A 12,369-nucleotide genomic window follows, 5' to 3' on the forward strand; every position below is an offset into this window, starting at 1 on the left:
TGAATATAATTATGGAAGGATGCTTTTGGAAATCTAACATGGTGTTTGCTAATCACTACCTGAGAGATATCACCACCGAGGACGCCTCAGGCATTCACCATTTCGTCCCTTGGTCCTCGCGACAGCAGTTGACAGTCCCTCAGAACGCTAACACGTAGTCTTACGAGATTAATATGCATAATTGTTACATGCATTATCTAGCTTATAACTCTACGGAGTTCTAGCAGTATGTATATATGTTCAGTGGTATAGCTTCTATCAGAGTCGCTTTGATATTGTTGTTTATAATATCTCAGTATATTATTAATGTAAATACCTCCAGTATGGCATTATAACCTATGGCTTATAATAGAGGAATTATCCTAAGTCTATGCCTTTATGAAGTTCCCGTAGGGGTTATTACAGTTATATCTATATAAATCACTAATTCTATAAATCCAAAGTATTCTGATTTGCCCACCTCCGCTTCCGTAGGATTCTACAAGCAAAGAGCATGAGTCAGGATAAGGAAAAATATGTAATTTTTGAGTAAAATTGATATTTTATACTTATCCTGACTCATGAGGTTAGCCCTCCCATCCTCCCCACATAACACTTTGGATTTCCCTGTAAATTCAAGTGTTGGGCTCGCAAATTCAGGAGAGAGTGAAACATGAGGCCAGAGGGTGGCGACACCTGTTCCCGCCATAAAGGGGCAAGGGAGGCAACTCTTGGTGAGTACCAATTAGTGATTTTACATTGAAGGGAGCTTCAATTAAGGAGATACAAGTGTTCCACTATGTTCGCAAGAAGAAGAAGACAAGCAAAAGAGCATGAGTCAGGATAAGTATAAAATATCAATTTTACTCAAAAAATTACATTTTTATACTGGGCAGCATTTTCTCAAGTATTTGTACATCAGTTTGTCTACTCGAAGCATGCATGAGCTCAATACTTTTAGCATATGCACGGAAAGAGTATCGTAGCAAGAACTAGAAAATTAAAAACAGATACAATACAGAAATTTGATATATTCATTCGAAAGTTCTGTGCAGCGTAACGCCATGCCAGGCGTAAAATTATGGAGAATGACATAGGCATTTCTGAATTTTTCAATGAAAACAATAAAAACAAATAACCATACGTATATAGTAAGAATGTTTCCGATTACTTACATCATAAATTTATGGACAAAGGTTACCTCGAAAAATCGTGGGCACCCATATCCACAAAGGCGCCATTTCATGAGAAATCGGTCATTGGTAGTGATGTCATATGTCAACATTGTTGGACATATGTGGCAATTTCTTTGAGGTGAAGATCGGTTGAATAAGATAAAACACAATCACACTGTCCTGCGGATTACACTTTTAGTATTAATGTATACTTTGCGTATCGTTCACATATGGTTTCATGAAACTAATTTAATTATCAACATTTAGTATTTGACATAATAAATAAAAATGATTTATTTATTTCATGAAATGTATATATGCACACGTTTTTAAAGGATATATATGTCTTGTTAATTGAATTTGTTTATGTTGTGTTATAGACAAAACAATGTCGTATAATCATTGGCCAGGTGCACGTTTGTCACAAATGATTTGAGTATCATTATTTTCGATAATACCGTGAACAAAACATCACGAAAATATAGTATCCTTATTCACAGCAAATTCTCTCCAAGTGATCTGAGTTACAATGACTTAGTATTAAGTATAGCGGAGTGATGCCCCCTTATCTTTATAAGCGTATGACCTTTTTGTGGATTTTCGTGTCATGAGGAGAATAAACACACTAAATGCTTTCTTTTGAGTTCTCGTTGTCTTTTGTGAAAGTAAAGGTAGTAGAAAAAACGCCATGTTTTCACTCATTGTCAGTATCATCATTTCACACAATTTGCGTTTCTTTTGGCAGTGAGTATATATCCTTTGTTATGACAAGCAGCTTCTCATTGGTGTGTCAATAGCGTCCGTAAGTAGGTCACGGCACTTTGGAGAACTTAGTACTTCCGGTGACAAACGTTTCATACCTTTTTGAATGGTCTCATGGCTGTCAGTTACAGTAAGGATAATCCTTGCAGGAATAACAAATTTCTGATCTAACCATCCCCAAATACGCCAAATGTTATGACTGTCAACAGTTGTGACAGCTAAGCATGGTTGTACACTTGGTCCGGTCGAGTAACGGTCGAGTAACGTCATATTTCGCAGTCTCGCGATTTGAAACCAGAACTGTTTTTTGATTATACGCCTGTCAACGGAAATCTGGTACCGGAAGTAAGCTGGGCCCCGTCTCGCATATCACAAGTTGGTGCACAAAAAAGGAGCCAGAAACCAGAAGTAGCACTTGTCTAGACTTACAGGCCCTATAACAAAGGTAACAATTTTATGGAAAACATCTTGTTTATTGCATAGAATGACATTTCTTAGAGAGGTGATATGCTGTCTGCTTTGGCTGTAGAAGCATTTAACTTTCACAGGTCTTCTTTACACTGTATAAACAGTTCCTGCAGCCCATTTTACCATTTCATGTATATCACCAAAACAAACAAAAACAATGTTTACAGTGTTTCTATACTAACTTAATAAATAACAAGATAGGAAGAGTATCAGTTCTAGCCTGTTTAGTTCCACGAAAGTGACTAACCTACAATTGTTCCAGTATCAAGTTTGGCACTGACAAACCGTCTTCTTAAAACAATGGGATACGTTGACAGTACAAACAGTAGCTACTGTTCTAAACAATGGGATACGTTGACAGTACAAACTGTAGCTACTGTACTAAACAATGGGATACGTTGACAGTACAAATTGTAGCCACTGGTTCTAAAACAATGTGGGATACGCTGACAGTACAAACTGTAGCTACTCGTACTAAAACAATGGGATATCGCTGAGTACAGACAAACCTGGTTAGTTAATACACGCTTAGCAATAAAATTGTAATGGGATAATGCAATGGGATAAGCTATTAAGCAAACACAGAAGCTACTGTTCTAAACAATGGGATGACAGTACAAACTGTAGCTACTGACAAGATACTGACAGTACAAATTGTAGCCACTGTTCTAAACAATGGGATACGTTCTATGAGGGTTTTAAATAGTTTTATTGCTAGTTTTACTGGAATATCATCATGAAAGACTGATGTTTGTAATCTATGAATATATGTTGAAAAAAATTAAACATAGTTTTAAATGTCATATTATTGGTAAAACTAGCTCTAGCACTAATGTAGATATAATTGGCTGGGATATCTTTGGTGTTGTGTGTTGCATGGCTGTACATTGGTAATCCGACCATCTCCTGTTGGACACTCCCCAAATTGACGGTGGATGTGATGAGGATAACACTGTGATTACACAGCCATTACATGGCTTACACCAACTGTATCATTATGTCCAGACTGGCTGCACAGACACACACACTGCACCTAAAGTTAGCATATTGCAAATTCATCTGCACCTGTAGAAAATAGGCAAAACAAAGATAATTCCATTTTGATCATGGATGAGCCTGAAATTTTTCAGCTTTCCATGAAAAAGGGGGTGTCTTGTTTAAGTTAGGAGGGAACGTACATCAAACATAAAAAACATTTCACACGTACCTCCCTGACCCTGTACCTCCCATTGCAGCTCAGCATGGGATCCATACATCAAAACCAGCAGCCAGCTTTCTCACCATCTGTTTGAGTTATGGCTGATACCAGGTCTTCCTTTAGTAAAGCAGATGATACAAATTGTCTTGCTGTAATCATGGTAATTGGTAACAAATGCTGGACTAGCTCTTCCATGGGAACACACAGTGACATGGCTACAGCCTGCTTCATTGTACATCTCCACATCTTCTTTGTCTGCTTCACCTTCTCGCAATGCTCAATTTCTAGTGATGTAACAGGTTTTCCTTGTAAACAAAATATTCCAAACCTGAATATATAGATAGAGGATACTAAACGACCCTCCATGTTATACCAATTTTATTAAATGAGTTAATGATTTGGTAGCGAGTTTGATACTAAATCTTTCACAAGTTTAATAAAAATGGCATTTCACGGAGGCGAGTTTAGTATTCTGTTTATTACTGTCCAACATAAATCGATAGAAACTATCCTACAGTGTGATGACTCTCAGCTTCCCCGAGAGTCAAGCAAGGTCTAATACCATTATGACAGAGGAATCTGCATTGTGACATCATAAATGACGTCATACGTCTAGCGGTATTACACAAGTGTAATATTGCCGTAAAAATATTACACTGCAGTATCTTCCACGTGCAAGTAATAATATTTGATATTAAACATGTACTATGTTATTCTAGATCATAGGAAACATATACTAACAGGCTGAATAGAGAGAATGGCTTTCCTTACTATGTTAATGTTGCAATTTATGAAAAGTGGCTAAATGATATGTCTCTCTACCAAAGGATTAGACATTAGACAACTCTTAAATATTGTTTTGAACTTTGCATTCATCATGTCAGATGTTAAAGTGAATCAAATCCAAGTAACCATGGTATCCTACACTAGTGGTGACAGGCGGATGGATGTGCGTTTTTACATCAACAATGGAATTATGTCCTGACAAGAACAGGACTTGGTACTTAACTTGTGATGTTAGCTTTAGGTCAAGACATATGTACAGGTGCACAGGGTTGTCACCAACATTTACAGACTGTGTAATAAGTCCCACAATTTGCTCAGTGGGACAAGCACATACATGTAGATGAGTATTTTTGATATTATTTTTGAATCAGTGACTGTGTCAAGTACAAAATCTTTGAATTGTGTTGAAGTGATGCTTATTAAGACGGGAACATTTATGTATGTCAACATCAGTATTTGGAACACAACATATAGTATATTTAGGTGAATGAAAGCTAGAAAGCAGAGTTGACTATGTGCATGTGAAATCCAGGGTGGATTTACTTGTATTTTGCATATATTTACTCCTGGCTTCATGCTTTCATAAGTTGGTAATTTTAATTCATTTGTTATGGTTGTAAACCTTTCCAAAAAGATTATGGTGTTTATGCATATTGTGATAGCTAGTTATTACTCTTTCATATCAGGTTTAACTGTTACACACTGATAACTCAGCTATACACATGGTTGCAGCATTTCTCAGAAACAAATACTGGAATATGTCAGATTTGTGTAAATATTGTGAAATCTGATTCAGTGGCAAAGCTGATGATTAAGTTTTGATTGAGTACCTTGAAGAGACTACTAACGACAGCTGTCACCATAAAACTGTTGATTTTTGCTGAGTGTGACATTGTTACCATCAGCTCTCTGTCTTGGCATTGTGTGTTTGATACAAACAGTTGATTTTTACATTGTTACCATCACCCTACATCAGCTCTCTGTCTTGGCATTGTGTGTTTGATACAAACAGTTGACTGTTACATTGTTACCATACCATCAGCCTTACGTTGTTGTTTTACCATCACCCTACATCAGCTCTCTGTCTTGGCATTGTGTGTTTGATACAAACAGTTGACTTTTACATTGTTACCATCACCCTACATCAGCTCTCTGTCTTGGCATTGTGTGTTTGATACAAACAGCTGACTGTTACATTGTTACCATCACCCTACATCAGCTCTCTGTCTTGGCATTGTGTGTTTGATACAAACAGTTGATCTTTACATTGTTAGCATCACCCTACATCAGCTCTCTGTCTTGGCATTGTATCTTTGATACAAACAGCTGACTGTTACATTGTTACCATCACCCTACATCAGCTCTCTGTCATGGCGTTGTATCTTTGATACAAACAGCTGACTGTTACATTGTTACCATCACCCTACATCAGCTCTCTGTCTTGGCATTGTGTCTTTGATACAAACAGCTGACTGTTACATTGTTGCCATCATCCTACATCAGCTCTCTGTCTTGGCATTGTGTCTTTGATGCAAACAGCTGACTGTTACATTGTTACCATCACCCTACATCAGCTCTCTGTCTTGGCATTGTATTTTTGATACAAACAGTTGACTGTTACATTGTTACCATCATCCTACATCAGCTCTCTGTCTTGGCATTGTGTCTTTGATGCAAACAGCTGACTGTTACATTGTTACCATCATCCTACATCAGCTCTCTGTCTTGGCATTGTGTCTTTGATGCAAACAGCTGACTGTTACATTGTTACCATCACCCTACATCAGCTCTCTGTCTTGGCATTGTGTCTTTGATACAAACAGCTGACTGTTACATTGTTACCATCACCCTACATCAGCTCTCAGTCTTGGCGTTGTATCTTTGATACAAACAGCTGACTGTTACATTGTTACCATCATCCTACATCAGCTCTCTGTCTTGGCATTGTATCTTTGATGCAAACAGCTGACTGTTACATTGTTACCATCACCCTACATCAGCTCTCTGTCTTGGCATTGTATCTTTGATGCAAACAGCAGAATGTGTGTGGAGCCTTTTGCGGTGTGATACTTGTGAGAGTTAAAAGATTGTGCACAACTGATTTCCCATGGTTTTGATACAATTGTTATATATATAAATTACAATGAGCGAAAATGCGTTAAGTTCAATCCATTTTGAGTAGTATCTGAATGTATGTCTTTACACAAAGTAAAACAACATGATCACATCTGCTACCATGCTCTATATGTCAGGACACTTGTCATGTTCTGCTACCATGCTCTATATGTCAGGACACTTGTCATGTTCTGTTACCATGCTCTGTATGTCAGGACACTTGTCATGTTCTGCTACCATGCTCTATATGTCAGGACACTTGTCATGTTCTGCTACCATGCTCTATATGTCAGGACACTTGTCATGTTCTGTTACCATGCTCTATATGTCAGGACACTTGTCATGTTCTGCTACCATGCTCTAGATGTCAGGACACTTGTCATGTTCTGCTACAATGCTCTAGATGTCAGGACAGTTGTCAATGGGTCTCATGTTCTGTATGTTATCCATATGAGGTATATGGGATAATTTGTTGTATGGAAATAGAATATTGCAAAGAACAATATATATTTATGGATTGCAAAGTGTGCTTATCGACCAGGATGGCAGGTGGCCATCACCATGACAAATGTGTTGTTGACCTACTGCTGGTCCTGGTTTGGTGTAGCCAGACAGTGCTACAATAACTAGTATGGAAACAATTACACAGTTGTGAAAATACTCACTTATAGTCTGTTTGCAGTGAAAACGTACGGATGAATTTCACTTTAAACAAAATGGTAAATCATATAAAATGATATTAAGATTGCGAATCCTCATAATTTTACCTTGCCAAATGAACATTTAAATCTCAGAAGTTTATTCAACTTAGGATAAAAGTTGTTTAACAAACGATCATAGTTTCAAATCGCTATTCTCGCTGACTTGGTTGACACATATCGCCGGTTCCCAATTCGCAGATCGATGCTCATGCTGTTGATCACTGGATTGTCTGGTCCAGACTCGATTATTTACAGACCGCTGCCATATAGCTGGAATATTGCTGAGTGCGACGTAGAACTTAACTCACTCACTCACTCAGTTGTCATTGGTTACCAGAGGTCCTCCAACTGTAAGATGATGGAGTCAAGTGGAGCCACGGGCCGACAGATATCACATTTTCCCAGAGATTACCAATTATCGGTGTAATGCGGGGGGATGATGAATTACTGTAGCATTGCAACCTCACCAAATATACGTCTGCACAGACACAAACTAGATGTACAGGTCTGTAGTTCTGCTAATGAGGACATTTGGAGCTGTTTCTGTGGCATATGATGTCAAGGGTTTATTTGTGGCAGTGCTGGCACCATGACAAGCTACAAAAGAAATGAATCCGGCCTCAAAGAGCTTTGTCTCTAAGTACCACATCTCAACAGCCACTTGATAGATTCCATACCAACCAGCCTCACTATAGTGCTGATACTACTACAAAAACATCAGTAATACAATGCGCCAAATATCAGTCTGGTGTTAGCAGGTATCAAATGTCATTCAAACCCACATTTGTAGGTATTCCCTGACCTGGTCTAACCAAACTGCCCCAGTCCCCAAGTGTTCGGAAGGCTGTAAGTGTTATAATGAGGAACGTGGTGTGTTGTTGATGTACAAGTATCACACAACTAGGGATATAGATTTGCTGTGAGGAGCAAGTGGTACATTTCAATATCTGAAGCACAGACAGTGTTCATGCAGATACAGTTGTTTCTGTTGATGATTGAATCTTTACACATATCTGTGAAATGGATCTGCACATATTTGACTGTGTCAGGTAGGTCACTGTATGTCGTATTGCAGTTGGTATGTCGTGGTATAGTCTGTGTGTCATGTTGTAGTCTGTATGTCATGTTGTAGTCTGTATGTCATGCGTTGTAGTCTGTATGTCATGTTGTAGTCTGTATGTCATGTTGTAGTCTGTATGTCATGTTGTAGTCTGTATGTCATGTGTCCCTAGTATGGTGATCTACCTTCAGTTATTGGCGATCTATAGACAGTTTTTATATGGTACTGTTCAAATAGTGCTATTAGTTTTAACTTTCCACACTGGTTTTAGTTGTAATTGTGATATTCTAGTCGTTTTACTGTCCTTTGATGACAGGTTTTTATACTATACACATATTCCATTTCAATGTCAAATATTTTCTCGTCACGATATGACTGAAATATTGCCGATGTGACGTTAAATATTAACTCACTCACTCACTGTATGTCATGGTGTAGTCTGTATGTCATGTAGTCTGTATGTCATGGTGTAGTCTGTCGTGGTGTAGTCTGTATGTCATGGTGTAGTCTGTCGTGGTGTAGTCTGTATGTCGTGGTGTAGTCTGTCGTGGTGTAGTCTGTATGTCATGGTGTAGTCTGTCGTGGTGTAGTCTGTATGTCATGTTATCTGTATATCATGTGCAATGTTGTAGTCTGTATGTCATGTTGTAGTCTGTATGTCATATTGTAGTCTGTGTGTCATGTTGTAGTCTGTATGTCATGGTGTAGTCTGTCGTGGTGTAGTCTGTATGTCATGGTGTAGTCTGTCGTGGTGTAGTCTGTATGTCATGTTGTAGTCTGTATGTCATGTTGTAGTCTGTATGTCATGTTGTAGTCTGTGTGTCATGTTGTAGTCTGTGTGTCATGGTGTGTGTCGGAGTGGTGTAGTCATCGTGGTGTAGTCTGTATGTCATGTTGTAGTCTGTGTATGTCATGTTGTAGTCTGTATGTCATGTTGTAGTTGTTGTGTCTGTATGTTGTTGTAGTCTGTATGTCATGTTGTAGTCTGTATGTCATGTTGTAGTCTGTATGTCATATTGTAGTCTGTATGTCAGTCTGTGTGTCATGTTGTAGTCTGTATGTCATATTGTAGTCTGTGTGTCATGTTGTAGTCTGTATGTCATGGTGTAGTGTGTCATGTTGTAGTCTGTGTGTCATGGTGTAGTCTGTATGTCATGTTGTAGTCTGTATGTCATGGTGTAGTCTGTGTGTCATGTCGTTGTAGTCTGTGTGTCATGTTGTAGTCTGTATGTCATGTGTGTAGTCTGTATGTCATGGTGTAGTCTGTATGTCATGTTGTAGTCTGTATGTCATGGTGTAGTCTGTATGTCATGTTGTAGTCTGTATGTCATGGTGTAGTCTGTATGTCATGTGTCTGTGGTGTAGTCTGTATGTCATGGTGTAGTCTGTATGTCATGTTGTAGTCTGTATGTCATGTTGTAGTCTGTATGTCATGTTGTAGTCTGTATGTCATGGTGTAGTCTGTATGTCATGTTGTAGTCTGTATGTCATGTTGTAGTCTGTATGTCATGTTGTAGTCTGTATGTCATGTTGTAGTCTGTATGTCATGTTGTAGTCTGTGTGTCATGTTGTAGTCTGTATGTCATGGTGTAGTCTGTATGTCATGGTGTAGTCTGTATGTCTGTGGTGTAGTCTGTATGTCATGGTGTAGTCTGTATGTCATGGTGTAGTCTGTATGTCATGTTGTAGTCTGTGTGTCATGTTGTAGTCTGTATGTCATGTTGTAGTCTGTATGTCATGTTGTAGTCTGTGTGTCATGTTGTAGTCTGTATGTCATGGTGTAGTCTGTATGTCATGTTGTAGTCTGTATGTCATGTTATAGTCTGTATGTCATGTTGTAGTCTGTATGTCATGTTGTAGTCTGTATGTCATGTTGTAGTCATGGTGTAGTCTGTGTCATGTTGTAGTCTGTATGTCATGTTGTAGTCTGTATGTCATGTTGTAGTCTGTATGTCATGGTATAGTCTGTATGTCATGTTGTAGTCTGTATGTCATGTTGTAGTCTGTATGTCATATTGTAGTCTGTATGTCATGGTAGTCTGTATGTCATGTTGTAGTCTGTGTGTCATGTTGTAGTCTGTATGTCATATTGTAGTCTGTATGTCATGTTGTAGTCTGTATGTCATGGTGTAGTCTGTCGTGGTGTAGTCTGTATGTCATGGTGTAGTCTGTCGTGGTGTAGTCTGTATGTCATGGTGTAGTCTGTCGTGGTGTAGTCTGTATGTCATGGTGTAGTCTGTGTGTCATGGTGTAGTCTGTATGTCATGTTGTAGTCTGTATGTCATGGTATAGTCTGTATGTCATGGTGTAGTCTGTATGTCATGTTGTAGTCTGTATGTCATGGTGTAGTCTGTCGTGGTGTAGTCTGTATGTCATGGTGTAGTCTGTCGTGGTGTAGTCTGTATGTCGTGGTGTAGTCTGTCGTGGTGTAGTCTGTATGTCATGGTGTAGTCTGTCGTGGTGTAGTCTGTATGTCATGTTATCTGTATATCATGTGCAATGTTGTAGTCTGTATGTCATGTTGTAGTCTGTATGTCATGTTGTAGTCTGTGTGTCATGTTGTAGTCTGTATGTCATGGTGTAGTCTGTGTGTCATGTTGTAGTCTGTATGTCATGGTGTAGTCTGTGTGTCATGGTGTAGTCTGTATGTCATGGTGTAGTCTGTATGTCATGGTGTAGTCTGTATGTCATGGTGTAGTCTGTATGTCATGGTATAGTCTGTATGTCATGGTGTAGTCTGTATGTCATGTTGTAGTCTGTATGTCATGTTGTAGTCTGTGTGTCATGGTATAGTCTGTATGTCATGTTGTAGTCTGTATGTCATGTGTGTAGTCTGTATGTCATGTTGTAGTCTGTGTAGTCTAGTCTGTATGTCATGGTGTGTCATGGTATAGTCTGTATGTCATGGTGTAGTCTGTATGTCATGTTGTAGTCTGTGTGTCTTGTTGTAGTCTGTATGCCGTGGTGTAGTCTGTATGTCATGTTGTAGTCTGTATGTCATGTTGTAGTCTGTGTGTCATGTGTGTGTCTGTATGTCATGTTTGTAGTAGTCATGTTGTAGTCTGTATGTCATGGTGTAGTCTGTGTGTCATGGTATAGTCTGTATGTCATGGTGTAGTCTGTATGTCATGTTGTAGTCTGTATGTCATGTTGTAGTCTGTGTGTCATGGTGTAGTCTGTGTGTCATGGTATAGTCTGTGTCATGTTGTAGTCTGTATGTCATGGTGTAGTCTGTGTGTCATGGTATAGTCTGTATGTCATGGTGTAGTCTGTATGTCATGTTGTAGTCTGTATGTCATGTTGTAGTCTGTATGTCATGTTGGAAAATGTATGTCATGTTGTAGTCTGTATGTCATGTTGTGTGTTGAGTTATTGTGAACTGATGTGAACCCCATTCATGTTAATGTAACACCATGTTTGCCTCATTCATGTGTACATGTCAACCATATTCACCTGTGGAATAATGTCAACCATATTCACCTGTGGAAGCATGTCAACCAAATTCACCTGTGGAATCAAATCAACCATATTCACCTGTGGAATCAAATCAACCAAATTCACCTGTGTAGAATTGATCTTCAGCAACCCATGCTTGTCATAAGAGGATCAGGTGGTTGAATTGGTTGACACATGTCATCATATCTCAGTTATGTTAGATCGATGCTCATGCTGTTGATCACTGGATTGTCTGGCCCAGACTCTATTATTTACAGACTGCCACCATATAGCTGGAATATAGCTGAGTGCAGCGTTAAACAATAAACCAGTCATTAACTTGTAGAATCATGTCAGCCAAATTCACCTATTCATTCATGTGATCCATATAACCTTGGAGAATCATATCAGCTGATATCAGCTGATATATTTCTATGCTGAAAGCTATCTGTACATTCCTGTGCACTTTACTTCACAGACAAGACAAATTCTTTCAATTGCTGACCATTATTATATACTGTCTGTGTCCCTGGTCATCCTCAACTAGAGTTGAAGGGGTGTTTTAGATATAAACATCCTCAACTAGAGTTGAAGGGGTGTTTTAGATATAAACATCCTCAACTAGAGTTGAAGGGGTGTTTTAGATATAAACATCCTCAACTAGAGTTGAAGGGGTGTTTTAGATATAAA

At 38.6% G+C, this 12,369-nt stretch overlaps 1 protein-coding gene across 4 annotated transcripts in view; it reads left to right on the forward strand.

The window, feature by feature from the left end:
• The window catches only part of LOC124253232, a 176,970-nt gene that overhangs the window by 25,902 nt on the left and 138,699 nt on the right, over positions 1-12,369 (forward strand). Inside the window, exon 1 of one of the 4 annotated variants that reach the window (XM_046686960.1) lies at positions 8,088-8,233. The exons of the other annotated variants lie outside the window; for them this stretch is intronic. Coding sequence (XP_046542916.1) covers positions 8,205-8,233 — 29 coding nt within the window. The 5' untranslated portion in view covers positions 8,088-8,204. Of the gene's footprint in view, positions 1-8,087; positions 8,234-12,369 lie in introns of those variants that run through there. 4 annotated transcript variants of the gene reach the window in all.

The sequence above is a fragment of the Haliotis rubra genome, unplaced genomic scaffold (assembly GCF_003918875.1).
Source record: "Haliotis rubra isolate DU_JTF1 unplaced genomic scaffold, ASM391887v1 Scf536, whole genome shotgun sequence".
Lineage (NCBI taxonomy): Eukaryota > Metazoa > Mollusca > Gastropoda > Lepetellida > Haliotidae > Haliotis > Haliotis rubra.